The 17,208-nt window shown below is 35.1% G+C and overlaps 1 protein-coding gene across 2 annotated transcripts in view; it reads right to left on the bottom strand.

Moving 5' to 3' along the window:
• Positions 1–1,190: 1,190 nt before the first annotated feature.
• Positions 1,191–17,208, bottom strand: part of LOC126970690 (uncharacterized) — a 27,426-nt gene continuing 11,408 nt past the window's right edge. The window contains exons 2-7 of one of the 2 annotated variants that reach the window (XM_050816778.1): positions 8,919–9,050; positions 7,892–7,999; positions 5,068–5,229; positions 3,785–3,969; positions 2,771–2,954; positions 1,191–1,931 (exon numbers count right to left, since the gene is read on the bottom strand). In XM_050816778.1, coding sequence (XP_050672735.1) covers positions 1,794–1,931; positions 2,771–2,954; positions 3,785–3,969; positions 5,068–5,229; positions 7,892–7,999; positions 8,919–9,050 — 909 coding nt within the window. In that variant the 3' untranslated portion in view covers positions 1,191–1,793. The remainder of the gene's footprint in view (positions 1,932–2,770; positions 2,955–3,784; positions 3,970–5,067; positions 5,230–7,891; positions 8,000–8,918; positions 9,051–17,208) is intronic. The other variant, XM_050816786.1, reaches the window with a different exon arrangement.

The raw sequence follows: 17,208 nt of genomic DNA, 5'->3' as shown, positions 1-17,208 counted from the left end.
GTGCCAAATTAAAATTATCATCTTCTGTAAAAAAAAAAATGGAGTGTTTAAAAAAAATATTTATCAATACTTGTTACTCCACTCACTATAACATTTTGCATATATAGTTGTATGTTTTTTACATTTGGGTTTTTAATTTTTAACCTCTAACCTCTGGAACTATTTTTTTTATTATTCTATGTTTTGTTTTTGTTATAAATAAAGTTTTTATTCATTCCGTCTATAATGTAGTCTAACCAAAAATATACTACTGCTATGTTGCGTTTAAAATCTTTCGTTTATTTCAGGAATCAACGACAGATGCTCTTTCTTCTTCCAAATGACGAAACAGCCAAAGGCAGCACTGAAATTTATAACAATTCACTCAAATCAGACTACCATAACAGAAAAGATGATACAGATTCAGTAGTAATTGATTCTGAATCTGAACCGACTGATTCTAAAGTGTTAATGCTCCTACCAAACGGACGATTTTCAATCGGAGACTTCATTTCATCCATTCCCTGGCTACCAATAGAAGTCAACGTCCCAGATTCAATCTCTTGGGCTTACAATGGTATTTCCAGTGGAATAGCCGGTATTATATCCATCATAGGGCAAAGATGGCCATTCCAAAGGCCTGTTCAGATGAATGAAGCAATGCCAAGTTTAATGACTGTTATGAATAGATTGCAAGTAAAGAAGCTGAATAATGGAAGCCCAATGGTTATGATGCCAATGAATGCTCAGTTTATACAGATACCTATACAAGTATAAGGGAAAGGAATATGAAATAGACAATACCAAAGAGTAAAGATAATAGATGAAAGATTTATAGTAAATGATATATTAATGGAATTGTTTGTTTCAATTATTGCTATTCTACGTCGTAAAGGTAAGCTGCATAGTTGATAATTCTTTTTTTTTGACTGAGCATGTAACAGTTACAATTGGCAATATCGTAAAGTGATTACAATTTATGAAACAGTTTATCTCTTTATGGACTACATCGCATCGTTGATCTAACGTGTCGGGTGATCACCTCCTATTTTAGTTGTTTTAAAAATTTTCACAATTTTCTTACGTGTCAAGCGTCCAATATTTAGTTTGACACCAAGTGAAATAATTATTCGATTTTAATATATCTGAAAAGCGATAGAATCCTACTTTTTTCGTTATCGAAAGGATAATGGAAACAAATAAAAAACATATAGCATTAATTACTTTATTCATTATTCCTAAGATACACATGTTCATTATAATTATGGTAACTTAACTACAAGACTGGGTTCAAGAGTCCAACAAATATATGATGTTCGAAATTCGATGTTAATGTAGGTGGCATTACATTCTTAATTATTTCAACAAATATGGCGAGACACGTTGTGCTATCGAACTAAATCGTTAGCCATATGCAGGATGACTTTCTATTCTGCAAATGGCTCACTTACATCTAAAATGGCAACGAATAAGAAAAATATGTGAAACTTATATATTAAGTACGTTAGGCCTAATTTCAATTGTTTTTAATGTTACACAAGATGCTCACTAATCTTTGATATTGCAATCAAAGTCAAATCTGACTATTATAGAGAGTTTTACTTTTAATTTTATGCGAGCACACAATTTCTCATTATTTATGAATGTAAGTTTATATTGTTTTTTTTTCATTATGTATTTTGGCTTCAATATCGGGTGAATTCTAAACACGAGCCTTGATGTCACGATATTTAAACTGTTAGTTTACTGTATCTGTTATTTTAATAAGATATTATGTTAATTTACATCCAAAGCATCACAAATAAAGGTAAAATTTATACGCGTTGAGACTTAGCATAGAAGTCCTGGTCTCCCGGATATTCGGGGTTGTAGGAGCCACCCTGCAAGTCCTTCTTAGCCACCAGAATGGAGGTAGGGTAGTTGAAGGAGTAGAAGAAACCACGTGGGGGACCCTGAATTAGAAAGATATATTAATTGATGAAGAGTCAGGTGCTTACTGTTATTATTCATCTATTTTCTTTGTATTTTACGAAAGAGGTATCAATAATATTAGGTGATATAATTTCACCGAATTTTTTAACCTTCTCACACCTGTTGGATCCTTGAGACTGCTTCAGAGTTTGCTCAAGTTTCTCCTCTCTCATCTCACGTAAGAGTTTTCAAAATGCATATTTATAATTCATATAAGTTATTTAGGCTTGAATATGTTGGACTTCTTTAGAGAACAATTTGCGTAATTCTTTTTAATTAATTTTTCTATTTAATAATTAAGACATCTGTTCTAACTGCTTGGTTTATATTACACTCCACTAAGCCATTTATTTTTCAAATTATTTCACCAGTTGGAGATACCTTTCCACAGCATGCCGGCTAGATTATGGGTACCACAACGGTGCCGTTTTCTGCCGTGTATGCATTAGTGTGTTTTGTTTGTTGAAGGGCGCCGTAGCTAGTAAATTACTGGGCAAATGAGACCTTATGTCTTAAGATGACGAGCGCAATTGTAGTGCCGCTCAGAATTTTTGTGTTTCTCAAGAATCTTGAGCGGCACTGGATTGAAAAGGGCAGAGCATATCAATTACCGTCAGCTGAACGTCCTGCTCGTCTCGTCCCTTAATGTCATAAAAAAGTGCCATAATATAGATTATTTTAGCAAATTTTGATTCGGTTATTTAGCAAATTTTTCGTACCTACTGCATGGTAGTAAAGTAACAACAAAATCAATCGGTCACCTTTTACTTTGTTCTATTCTTGGAATACGAAACCGTACAAACTTAGGAAAAATACTCACAGTTGGTTCAGGTTCTTCAGTTGTTGAGTAAGAATTAGGGTATTGTTGTCCGGGTTGGTTTGATCCCTGACCGCCATAGTACGCCTTGCTTTGACGGACCTGTCTGACTAGTCCGGGGCCAGCTGCATAACCTTGTTGTACTGATGCAGAAGGTTGGTAGTCGTATTGTTGGTTATATTCTCCTCTGTAAAATTAATTTTAGTGAATTCAACATAATGGAGAGTTGGACGGTAATAGGAAAGGTTTGATATTTAAGATGTCCCTGTTTCAAATCAACCTGAGAATTAATACTATTTATCATGAATGGTCTAATGTTTAGTTTTATATATAAATAATAATAATAATTATTGAACAAGACATACAAGATTTTTCAACAATATTGGCATAAAGTTATAACTAAGCATAAACCAAGAATATGTAAAATGTTTACAAATAGACATTTTGCTTACGAATGGTTTGTTCTGACGTATATACGTTTCCCGCGTTTATTTGCAAAGTAGCTTGTCATTAGGAAAACTTCAGAATTATCATTGTATTGACAGTGTTGTCAACGATAGTGTAAACATTTTGCACTTTCTTTGTTTATCATCAGTTATAACTTTATACCTCGTTTATTTATAAGGCCGATAAAGTCAAAGTAGGATTAATATTATGAACATGCGTAAGTTAATTATGACATCGCCAATATTTTTTTGTTATAAATTCTAACACCCGATATGTGATTGAATGACTTTGTAAGCACCCATATAGAAAATATTGACTTATGATGTCAGAATGCATCAGAACTCCTCTGTATTTATACCAAAACCTGCAAAGCAATTTTAAAAGGTAATTGTTCTTATTTTTGATTGTTTAACTTCACCATCTCCACCATCATTACCTAGCTTTTCAGCTTTCAAGCAACTAAATATAACCTCTACCTTTAAGCAGATTAAAAAGTCGCCAGTTAGTCGAAGCAATTGCAGTTGTCATCCAAGGATGTTCTCAAGCAAATCTAACTACAAATCAATCTACCGTAGAAGTCTGTGGACATACTGTGGGTCTGGTTGCACCCTGGCGGCTGCAGCAGCCTCCTGCCATGCCTTCTCGTGAGCAAGCCTGGCTTGGCGCACGTCTTCAGCTTCCTCGACGGGCTTCAATTCCACCTTAGGGATGTTGTCTTCTTGATGGAAACCTTGGCTGTCAGCCCAGTAGCGAACCTGTTGTGAAAACAAATAGTAAAACAAATTCATTATCAAGAACTGCTGATATTTTTTAAAATTTAACTTCACCCAATATCCTCCTCCTGCCCAGGCGTTTAACCAAATGCCTTGTAATTTTGCCCGGTGTCATTTATAAAAGACATTAATATTCACGTGCTTCCTGCCCAAGACAAGTAAAGACATTATTTTTGTCTTATGAGTTTGTAGATTTTTTGTATGGGAGACATTTTCTATCAGAGAATTTATTGACGCACGGTTTGACAGTTCTGCTGTGAAACAATTTCATTATAGCAACACGGAGCATATTTTACGAAATAATTGATGATGATAGATGTTATGAAATATTATTCACAAATTCATAAACAAAACAGTATTTAATTTATTATGTAGAGAACAACGTCTGTCGGTACAGCGAGTATTACAAAATTTTAATTACATTATTTATTATTTTGTCATGAAGTACGTTTAAAGGACTAACGAAAATATTTACCAGTAACATAAACGGAACAAATCAATTTGCATATTTATCAATTAAAATAGAATGACTTTGATTTATTCCGCCATTAAGTTCGAGGGTAGAAATGCTGGAGTAGAAATCTATTTTCAGTATTCTGTTTTACAAAAAGTCCAATAAAGTATTCTCATCTTATCTTTCATCAATACCATTTTCCTTTTCTGTATGTTGTCATTATTTTTTAAAAGTTATTAACAAAATGATTCACTTTCCGCTAAGAAAGTAGCAAGTTTATTAGAATCGCTCACTTTGACACATAAGCTATTCAATTAAGGTTGAAATATTACCTCATGGTACGAATGAATGAACTAAAACAGTTTACGTTTCAATTTCCGACTTGATTTAACGTCGACCCTAATTGGATACCTCTAATAACGTCGTGGTATGAAATAGCAAATAAATTCATTTAAGGTCATCAATTGAATCGCAATTAGAGTGCATGGTAGGTCCGCAGAACCTTCACTAGCAAAAAGTACTGATGTGAAACATGTAAGTTAGTAATATGTATATCAAAGAACTAGTTATCCTATAGTCTTCGTTTTGTTGCTGAATCTCAACCTTGACCTGTTCCACTTGCTCACCTTAATTAGTTCATTTGGATTGCCACCAGCCTTGTAGGTGTAGGAGCCAGTAACGTCTCCAGATCTCACTCTGTTCTCCAATTTAGAAGACTCTGGGGTCTGGTAGCCGTACACATATGCGCCAAGACCGTCCTGCCCGTGGAACTGGGATGCGTCGTACACCTGAACACAGATTGTTGGATGAATCAGTGAACGAATTGACGATTTCATTGGTCTACTGGTAAATGTATCAGGACTACAAAGATCCCCGTTAAAGTCTGGCCAAAAAGATACTGGTTGAAGATTAAACTATTCTTACTTTGCTGAACTCCACTAAACCTTAGTAGTTGATTGAAATGTTGATAAGCTTGTTGACAAAGCAGTGTGTGTGGGTGTGTCCCTATCCAGCAAATGGTGACGGGAAAATATCGAGTTAAATGAACCTTATGAGATGTGGAGGATATTGCAATTAACTTCATAGGGGATCCAATAATAATACGGGACTCATCCGACATAAAAAAGATGGAGGTTCACAATTGGAGTAAATGATTTTGTATGTTTATTACCTTATATTAATTGGTAAAGTGGAAATTTTTAATGGTCAGTGTGTTACATGTATGACAAGATAGTACCAGTAGTAAGGTAGCTCCTATAAGCAAACTTTAAAGGAATGAAAATAGTATGACCAGTTGAACCTGAAATAAGAATTATTGTCATGACACGAACTGTTTTTGTAAATATAGATTATTCATTAGCAAATGAGTTATGAGTTGCCGTATTAGTTGGGGAGGCAACTTAAAAGTGTAAAAAAAGTACAACAAACATGTCTGCTTTAAAATAAGGGCCTTATCTAAAAAGGATAAAAAATAATTTTCTCTGCATCCAGCACTCGTTACTCTATAGCTAGAGAACCGTACCAAGGAAACCAGTTATCTTCTTCCATATATTATCGGAAACTGAAAAATCTGGATTTTTATGATATATTCCAGAGATAATTCGCCAGATTCAGCATAACTGACAGTATTGGTCTCTAGTATTGTTCTCTCTAATTCTCGCTATTGATGAATGGGCACTTAGCCAAAGTCTGTGCGGACTCCGTGTCGAAGCCACTGAAGACAAAAGCACATCGTGGACTTAAGGACTTGATCCTTATACTTTAGAAAGAGAAGGTGTCCTATTTGAACCTGAACGATTGTATACATCTTACAAACAGCAGGCCTTAGGAAGAGATCTTAAACGATAGGCGAGCAAGGGGATAATTTGGTCCATAATTACTAGCATCGATTTCAGAAAATTTATTGAAGTAGGCGTTACTTTGCGGAAATCCATAATTATCCAAATGATTTGAATTTTTCTTTAGTGTTAAAAGTCTCGAGTCTCGTGCCAGATTTTGGCGAGACAACACGTCCTGAGTATGCCTCGTAAAGAGGCGAAACACGTGTCGAATTGTTTAAAGACAAATATAAATTTAAACACTAAAGAAAACTCAAATAATTTAGAGCATCGATCTCCATCGAAGTGTGGAACTAAGGACGTTCACTCCATAACATGGGTAACAAGAGATCAACGGATTTAAGCACTTTAATTCCAATTCTTTTATAATGACAATATTAATACGATGTTAACAAATCAACCAGCACCGCATCATCAAACATGTTTGAAGTGGGTTCCTACTGTACCTAATATTCTTTACAATCCTTAAATGATTCATTTTGTTTACTATTAAAACATTTTGACCTTCGTAGTAGGAACTATAATTATAACCATAGGATCTTATGAACTTATATTAAATTGATGAGCTCATATGACTCATACCACATTAAAACTGCGTAATATGTTCGTCGGTTTGTATACTAGCTATTTGTTGTTGCATCAACTTGTTTATCCAATAAATTTTGAAACAAAACATGATTATATGGCGCAGAATTAATATCGCTATTTTCATGATACCGACTAATATATGGGTACATAGCTAATTTTAATAAAAATATTTTTTATTGAAGAGGTGTCCAACATATCATTGATATGCAGAAGGAACAGTGAAGGAGCTAGCAAAGATCCTTGGGGAACTCCAGCGTTCACGGGCTTCAGGTTCGAGCAATAACCGCCAACAACGACCTGTATGCTGCGTCCATTGAGGAAGCTGGTGGTCCATTTTCATAAACTCTTGGGAAGCCCAAATGATGGAAGTTTTGAGAGAAGCGCCTTGTGTCATATTCGATCAATGGCTTTCGCTATATCCGGCCAACAACTAGGCCTTCTCCTTCTTGCTTACGATAGCCGCCGCCCATCCATGTGTTAGGTATACCAGAAGATCGCTCGCTGACCGATCATGGCTTAAGTCGTACTGACGGTCGTTGATCAACTGGTGACCCTCTTGGTATTCCAAGAGCTGGCGGTTAATTATGCTCTCCATGATTTTGGACAGTAGGGAGACAATAGCAATAGTCCTGTCATTAGTTTGCCGGATCCGAACTGTCTCCTTTTTTTTGGATCGGATGGACAAAGGCTGACTTTCATGAGTCTAAGACTACGCCTTTTGAATATGAGTGTCGGAACAAATAATGTTTTGATACTATGAAGCGCATAAAATTACGGTACCATTATTATTAGATATGACTGCAAACACTAATATTGGTTACATGTTTCTCCATTATTATTTGGAATATATTATGTAGAAGTTGGAAACAAATTATTTAAACTAAATATTTCGACGTTGTTCCCAAAATCATGATAGCAATTTAAATAGATAAAATGGATATGTCTCGTCATCCAAAAAGTGTTTATTTGTATAATCATCACTTCCAACTCCAACTACCACAGCCAGTAAGTAATATAAACAAACCTCTTCAACATAATCCTCGGTATTCTCAATCTCCCTGCCGTTCTTCCAGTAATGCCCTAGGGTGGGGCCAGCCTCAGCGCTACGGAACCGTGGATCGTTATACCTCACCTGAAAATTATATTTAACTTATTGTAATGAAGCCTGTACTGTAACATCAAAGAAATATATGAATTACAATATGTTTCTTCAAATCCCAATATAAGCTACGAAACTCTATTTTATTGTTAACAATATTAGGTAAGTTAAGTCGACACGAGTCCCACTGGCCCCTTCTCATGTCCAAGCTTCTTCAGTTGGTGCTGGGGCTGCTGCTTTGACTGCCGAAGACAACAAACGTCTAAATATGACTCGGTCTCAGTGAGTCTTACATCTTTGTGCCGTTTGGTGTCGAGACACTTGGGCCGTGTGGTCCAGAGGTGCGGAGATTGTACAAACTTACGAAATACTATCTACGCGCGTCAACAGGGCTACTGGAAACTGGCAGCTATTTCGGCTAAAGGATCAGCCTAGCTATCCAACGCGGAAATGCTGCCAGTATTCTTGGTACACTTACTTCCCCGTAACGATAGTTTTAATTTAATGTATACATTTTAAAATTAGTTAAAGGCATTGTTTTGTTTGGATAAAAATATATCTGGGTAAGTTATTGTTTGGAGGGTTTGCCAAGTACCGATACTTGGACCACACCGTGATTTCAATTGTGCGTGTTCAAAAGTCCTGTTATAAATACCCATTCTTAAACATATTTAAATCGAGAAGTAACTATATCTAAATTATTTACTTTCTATTTACGAATACAAACAAGTATACGGGTCGCCAGCTGATTGTAAGTGATCACTCCTGCAGCACCAAAGGAATCACAAGAACGCTCCAGCCCAAGGTTGATTTTATAAACAAATTGTGACAAACAACTTATGATTGTTGTTATGATTATAATTTCAAATAATAGTCAGCTCCTCACAAGTGATAATAATCTTTCATTATAATATAAACCTAATAAAATCAAACTCTTTAGTGGTAAACTCACCAGGGGCAGTACTGCAGTTCTTCCTGCAAGCTTGGGCTCCGTGAAAGGAGGACTGTTGAGGTACTGCTGGGCTTGCTCCGGAGTCAAGTCCAGCTCCAGAATGTTGGTGGGCACCGCCGAAGCATAAGCTAACTGTAAATAATACAATATTTATGATTATTTTATAATGGAAGGCGGACTTATCATAGATTTAAGGTATATAGTTGCTGTCGTCAACAAAATCGTTTTTTGTTACCGGCCAAAACCGATTTTAGGACAAACTAGATTTTCCTAAGCCAAACCAGGTCATCTTGTTAGCGATAGGATAAACCGGTACAGACTAGGCTTCACTAGTTATCCTATAGGCTTTAGAACAAACCCGTTAGACATAGGCTGACCTAGTTGATCCTAATATGAATAAGTATAAACTGGTTTGGCTTAGTCTATAAAAATTCTTGCTTTACGCTTTTTGATTTTAAATGCTCATGCAGCATTCAATTAAGGCGACGTGTTGTTACATGTTACAAAATAAGAAAAATATATTTTAAGCTATTGCATAGCTTCTAGCGCGCCTTGAGCGTGGGGACCGAATCCAGAAATTCCGTAAGGAAAATAACCTAACACTTACTAGATGTATATAGATATTTCGGCACGCTTTTTACAGTTGCCGTGGAACAGCGGTTATCACATATGCTCGTTGTGCAGAAGGGCCCAGGTTCGAGCCTTTTTATCACGTTTTTTTAATTTTTATTACTATGACAACCAGGTTATTCAGTTTCACCTGTCCCGTTGTGTCTGTAATCAAATCTTGCAAGTTAAATTTTACTCAGTTCCCGTTTGCTTTTTTTAAAATTAATTTTTATAAAAAAAAATACTGCATAAATAAAATAAATAAATAATTATAATTGCATAAGTTGATAAAAGATGCTATGCAATAGCTTCACCGCGGCAGTCCCGAGTGCCACACGTCTTTTTTTAAATAATATACTGTTTTTTATTGATAAAGTGTAAGTTATAATGTAGCATATGCCATAGATAACATCTACTAATAGTATCTGTTGCTTATTAAAAATAGTGGAGAGAAAGGTTTTAAAAAGTCTTATTATATATATATATAGGATAATCTAGTTGAGCCTAGCCTGTACCGGTTTATCTTATCGCCTACAGTATGAATTGGTTTGGCCTAGGAAAAACTAGTTTGTCCTAAAATCGGGTTTGGCCGTTAACATATACACCCAGATTATCATTTACGTAATTACTTGGTCCTATAACACTTCTCACTACGTATATATACAAATTTCATCAAAGGACCCAGCCTATAAATAGCCTTTGGCTTATTTAAACAGGTTATTTCATTAAAACAACAAGAATTCTTGTAGCCTTGGCCTTGAGCGGTGATATTGAATGAGCAATTTTAAACTTAAGGTCCCTCATGCAAATGCGCGGGGCCATCATTGTAAACACCACGGGTAGATTCGTCGTTCATCTTACATAAACATATATCTCACGCAATTTTCCCTGTAAGCGGCTCTTATTTGACATTATAGTTCACGATATATGATTGCTTTTTACTTAAACGCTTCAAACATATCTGTTAGCTAGGAATTAGAACGGCTCCTGGCCAGTACCGACTTACGTAGTAGCTACGGACCCTCCTATAAAAAGTATGTTACAACTACGCATTAGTTCCCTCACTGGTCACCTCAAGATTCATGTTATAAATACACAAGAACACGTCACATGTAAATATTAAAAGTTCAAGATCAACCGGCCTCTCTGATTCATCATCAATGAATTAAATCTCACAGACCGGAGATGTACACGCGGGGAGTGTTTAAACATTATTAAATAATATACCTAACGTGTCTGTATAGTGTACTTGTGTTAGTCATTTACTTGTAATCTTTTGGCAAGTTCTTTTAAAAAAAGCTATAATTTGTGTGACTTACGGCCGTTTTAAATAACGTATCTCTAGTAACAGATATCTTACTACCATCATTTACTGACAAGATATTATCTATCGTTAATATAAGTTATTAAAATGTAAGTAAGCGTAAAAGGATAGATTTGTCTACCTCTAGTAAGCTTAACTAAAGAGAGATAGGTTATTGAAAACGGCAAGTAAACATGATAGGTTAACATTAACTTTGAACCTTGTTAGTCTTAGGGTAATTAATTTCAAACTGCAATTTTAATATCACAACCTACGTACCTATTAGAAAACAAAGTCCTCCGCCGCGACTGTCTTCTGTCTGTTCGTGATGAACTCAAAAACTAGAGCATCGATTTTCATGCTGTTTTCACCAAAGGATAATACGGTTCTCTAGGAAGGTTTTTTATATAATTTGATAAGTTTTTGAAAATATTTTTGTATTTATCAACGGTATTTATTGGAGGTGACGGAAAAAATAATCCGTCTGGAAGCTTTCCACGAAAACACTGCCGAACCCCTTTGAGATATAATAAAACAATGTATGGTGGATTTATGTATTATCTTTATATATATAATTCTGGTGTGCGTGTGTATGTCACTGAACTCCTCCTAGACGGCTGGACCGATTCTAATGAAACTTTCTGTGTGTATTCAGGTGGATTCGAGAATGGTTTAGATTCACAATTGAACTACCTCCTAAACGGCTGGACCGATTTTGATGATATTTTTGTGTGTTCCAGTGAATTTGAGATTGGTGTGTGTCTTCAGATTCCGTGCGTGTGTATGTCACTGAACTCCTCCTAGACGGCTGGACCGATTCTAATGAAACTTTCTGTGTGTATTCAGATGGATTCGAGAATGGTTATGATTCACAATTAAACTACCTCCTAAACGGCTGGACCGATGTTGATGATTTTTTTGTTTGTTTCAGTGAATTTGAGATTGGTTTGATTCTCGATTCCGTCCATATAATATAATTCTCCTGCTCATGTGTATGTCAGTGGACTCCTCCTAACGGCTAGACCGATTTTTCAAATTTAAGACGTGTGTACAGGACGTCTGTTGGGTCCACTAGTGTATGTATAACATACTATATCATTTTTTTTTTCTATTGACAAAGCAGTGTCTGTCAGCTAGTACATAATATACTAATAATCTATATTGACTAACATAAAATGCTACTTCATGATCACTTAAAATAAGTTAATATAATATATTTTCACAAAATAATACGTGACAACGAATAACCAAACAAATGCTATGGATAAATGAGATTTTATGGAATAGAATAAAAAAAAACGAAAGAGTCACTTGTTGTTGAGTGATCATGGTGGCAGTAGGATATCTCTTTTCGTTATTAAAATAAGGGACGAGACGAGCCGGACGTTCTGATGGTAATTGAGTGCAGTGCCGCTCAGACCCAAAAATTCTGCGCGGCACTACAACTCCGCTCGTCACCTTGAGATATAAGATGTTAAATCTCATTTGCCCAGTAATTTCACTAGCCACGGCGCCCTTCAGACCGAAACACAGTAATGCTTACACATTATGCTTCACGGCAGAAATAGGTGCCGTTGTGGTAACCCTAATCGGAGCGGAGCTGACCTTCCAGACGACTGGCCCTGGATACACGGCATTCGGATGTATTTATATTCTTTGAAATTATATATATATATATTATTGATTATGTAATTTAAGTACATAGACACATAAGTGAATTTGCTAGAAACTGTCATAACCATAATGCTACCACCAGGAACAGACATAAACTGATAATGCCTACTACTCGGCTAAGACGAACTAGTAAGTCTTTTGTGGGGCGATGTATATGCTATTACAACAAGATCCCAGTAAATGTTCAAAATAAAAGTATATAAGTATATATAATAACATAATAGAGATTGCAGTAAATGACTGGATGCATAAAACCAAAAATATAATACTTTGGAAAACTGGAGGAGGCCTTTACTCTAACGAGATCCTCAACTCAAAGAAATAGAAGCGTAAGCAACTAATCTTACTAACATACAATTAGATTATTTGTCTGTTACATCTAAGGCCGTTGGTAGTGATTGCATTAGTCGTAATATGATCCTTCCTATCATAGATATCCTAGTTCCTACAATCTTCCATATTCTTAATTTTTCTATAACGTCTGGCCAATTTCCTGTAGCCTGGAAAGACGCTAATGTTATTCCAATACCTAAAATTTCTAAACCACATAATCTTTCTGACTATCGCCCCATATCTATACTACCTTTTCTTTCCAAGGTTCTTGAACGCTTAGTCCATCAACAATTCTCTATATTTATTAATAAGCACAGTGTTCTTAACCCTCTCCAATCTGGTTTTCGTCCAGGACATAGTACGACTACTGCACTTATAAAAATTACCGATGATATCCGATCTGGCATGGATAAGCAACAGCTCACAATACTTACACTACTCGACTTCAGTAATGCCTTCTGCACTGTTGACTTTGATATTTTGCTGAGCATGTTGAGTTCTATTAACGTATCTCCAACAGTGATAGGGTGGTTTCGAAGCTATTTACGTGGGCGTCGGCAAAGGACTAAGATTGATGATAACACTTCAACCTGGTCTAACCTTTCCGCTGGAGTTCCACAAGGCGGTGTACTATCTCCTCTTCTTTTTGCAATTTTTATTAACTCTATAACTAAAAATTTAACTTCCTGGTATCATATGTATGCAGACGATCTCCAGATATACTCACAATCTTCTCTCGAGGGTCTGCCTTTAGCTATTAAAAACACTAACAAAGACTTAACTACAATCGTGGAATGGAGTACTGCCCATGGACTAAAAGTGAATCCGTCGAAAACTCAATGTATTATTGTTGGTAGCTCACAACTAACCCATAAAATTGAGTGGGGTAATCTACCTCCCATTTCTGTAGGAGGAACTCTTATTCCTTTTAGCTGCTCTGTTAAGAGCTTGGGCGTATTCATTGATCGGAATTTGTCTTGGCACCATCAATTAAAAGAAGTTAGTAGGAAGCTCTATGCTGCCTCTCACTCATTAAAAAAACTCCAAAATTTTCTTCCTATTCCCACGAAAACTTTACTCGCTCAATCCCTTCTCCTGTCCATTCTTGACTACGCTGACATTTCATATGTCGACTTAACCGAACTCCAGTTGGATAAGCTTGAACGATTGCAGAACATGTGTATTCGTTTTATATTTGGACTACGTAAGTATGACCACGTGTCTGAATTTCGCAAAAAGCTCAAATGGCTCCCTATCCGCTTGCGTAGAAATTTCCATATACTTATACATCTCTATCGTGTCCTATTTGATCCTAAAACTCCTATATATCTCAAGGAAAAATTTTCAGCATTAAGTTCTCACCAACTATATCTTCGGTCTGTTCATAATCTCTTGCTTTGTACACCTGTTCATAAAACTTCCTTTTTCAACAATTCATTTGCTGTGCAAGCTGTTAACCTATGGAATTCTCTTCCCTCTGAAATCAGAAAGGCTCAAACTCTCCAATCTTTCAAAACAACGCTCCATAATTATTATTTATTACTGTGACAATTTCAATACTAGTTCTTTTCTTGGAATTATTTACTGTATGTTTAAATTATATGCATATCGATAACACCACCTTCTGTTATCTTTTCAACTATAACTGATTCATTATAGGTTGCCTGGTAGAAATCGCTCTTAAGCGATAAGGCCGCCTATTGCTTTTTGTAGTCTCGATTTTTGTTATGTTTCATAATTTTGTGGTATGCAATAAAGATATATTTCATTTCATTTCATTTCATTATTATTATTATTTTAATATCACTACATACGTATTCTATTATAAACAAAGTCCTCCGCCGCGTCTGTCTGTCTGTTCGCGATAAACTCAAAAACATCACCTCGGATTTTCACGCTGTTCTCACCAATGGATTACGTGGTCCTCGAGGAAGGTGTTCGTATATAATTTAATAAGTTTTTGGATATATTTTTCTATGTATGAACGGTATTTATTATGCGCGAACACCACACATTATTGTTAAATTTCAATATTTTTACGACGCAATTGATAAACGAGGCAAATCGTAGAATTGTATTCGTTTGTTTCCGAAGCGGTAGTAGTATCTAGTAGTATAAGAAACGACATCAAAAAGAATTCTAAAGGAATCAATTTTGAGAAAATAAATGCCTTTTTATGCCTTTTTTTATGTATATTTTATTGAACACTGGTAATAAAGTAGTATTTGTTTGTATAGACACAATCTTTCATTTATTTTATGACACATTTTTATAGTCAAGTGAGTTTTGCAGAAAAACTGAATGTTTTTTGTGTAAAATTAACCTAATTAACCGACTCAACAAGAGTAAAGTATGACATAAAAGTCCAACATATCAAGCAATTTAATATATTAACAATTAATATTCAGCATAAAACATTGTAATTAAAAAAATGTCTTTACATTTATGAAAATAAATATAAGCTTTTAATTAAGCGCATAAATAAAAAAACCTACTCGAAAACTTCGATTTATGGTACTATAAATAAAAATGGCCATCAATAGTGAAGCTACATTAATATTTGTCATTCGATATCTAAGTAATAAATAATTAATTTTAGTAAGCTTTTTTATCGCCAACTACTACTATTTTAAATCAATAACAATAAAATCGAAGCAATCGATGCACTTACGGCCGTTTTCAAAACCTATCTACCCTAAGTTTAACTCACGGATACATTGCTATCACCGTTTAATGAGAAGATCTTATCTATCCTTAGTTATGTCAAATACAGTTATAGTCCCATGCTATCTGTCAATAGGTTATTGTAATGTAAGTAAGCGTAAAAGGATAGATTAGTGTAAGTCTAGTAAGTTAAAGTAAGGATAGATAGGTTATTGAAAACGGCCATAAATCGATCTACCTAACTATTTTCATTTGTCTATCAGTCCAGTCCAATCAAGATTCGCCATACAAATGAACTCCACATCAAAGTGGACATGTTTGGGTGTACGTGAAGTGAACTCGCAAGGGTATTGTTAGAAGTAGTATGTTATTGTAAATAGTTGTATGTTCAAGTTTATTGTATTTTCTGGTGTGATGTAATTTTTGTTTAAGTTAATGTCTGGTTAATTAATTATTGCTATTGTATGATTAGTTTTAGATTGATTTGTTTTTTGTTTGCATTCTTGTTTGTTTGTAACTGTCGCATTAGGTAAATACCTGTAATGATAGGTGCTATGTGTGGTAAATGAAGTACAAACGGTAGGGTTGCCTACCGTAATCTAAAAAAGAGATTACTACTTCATTTAATCAAGTATTTGTACTTTATAATCAATAACTACTACTACTACTAGAATAAGTTAATACCAATCCCTACTCTGTGCTAGTAGGATATGCTGTATTACTTTTCAATTAACAAAAAACCAATTTTTTGCAAATGCCAGCCCAATAAAATAACACAAAAAGATACTTCTTAGTACTTCGTTCATGTGAAAAAGGTGCCGGTGTGTACTATCAGTCATGAGCTACCCACTAGTGAAAGTCACGGCAAGAAAGAAAGACAAATCATTTAAATGAGGTCGAAATGACACATAATGCTGGCCAAAGATTTAGCCACCTCTAAGGAAAAGTTATAATGGTAAATATTATCAATTTAAAATAAAAATTCCTGGAGACAGAACTAGACAGACGCCCGTAAACAAGCATGACGCATGGACCATCCACCGCTTCCCAAGTACATATCTTAGGGAAGGTAAGGACCCGCCACGAGCAAGAAGCGTTTACAGGTAAACTACAAAAAACAAAATTTGCAAATGCTGGTCTAAAAAAACACTTATAAGCATTAAAGTAAACGAATAAACTTAAGAATATAATAACTCGGCCTTTTTGGACCAGTTTGAGATTTTAAAATCCTAAAATGAAAAAAGCACAGATCAATAACCTGATTAGGTAGACAATTATAAATCGCAGAACACAATATTGTAAAATTTGCATCAACTCGTTTCTGTTTAGTTTATTACCACTGTAATATATAATTAATCTCTTTTACAAAAATAACGATAACTTACACAAAAATATATACGATAAGGATAAACGCGCCGCAAAGCTTGTTTTTATAACGAGGAGTCGGAGATTCATAAATCAACGTGTATTTTTATATGTGGCCCCACGTGTCTTTTTACAGTGCCAATGACATTGGTAAAAATAATCCATATTTTTTTAGGTACAAAGCAAATGTCTGCCACATTTTGTTTCGGTTCTAGAGTTTCTAAGACTGAGACTACTACTACTACCACCAAAGAGGATGTAAATACTAAGTATTACGTAGTTAAGGTGGGACTGTCTAAGTTATAATTGAAATTTAGTTTAGTATGAAACGTGCAGTCATTT

This window comes from Leptidea sinapis, chromosome 1 (genome assembly GCF_905404315.1).
Source record: "Leptidea sinapis chromosome 1, ilLepSina1.1, whole genome shotgun sequence".
In the NCBI taxonomy this organism is placed as follows: Eukaryota; Metazoa; Arthropoda; class Insecta; order Lepidoptera; family Pieridae; genus Leptidea; species Leptidea sinapis.
The sequence above is the reverse complement of the archived record's forward strand: the minus strand, read 5'-3'. Positions and strand labels throughout refer to the sequence as shown.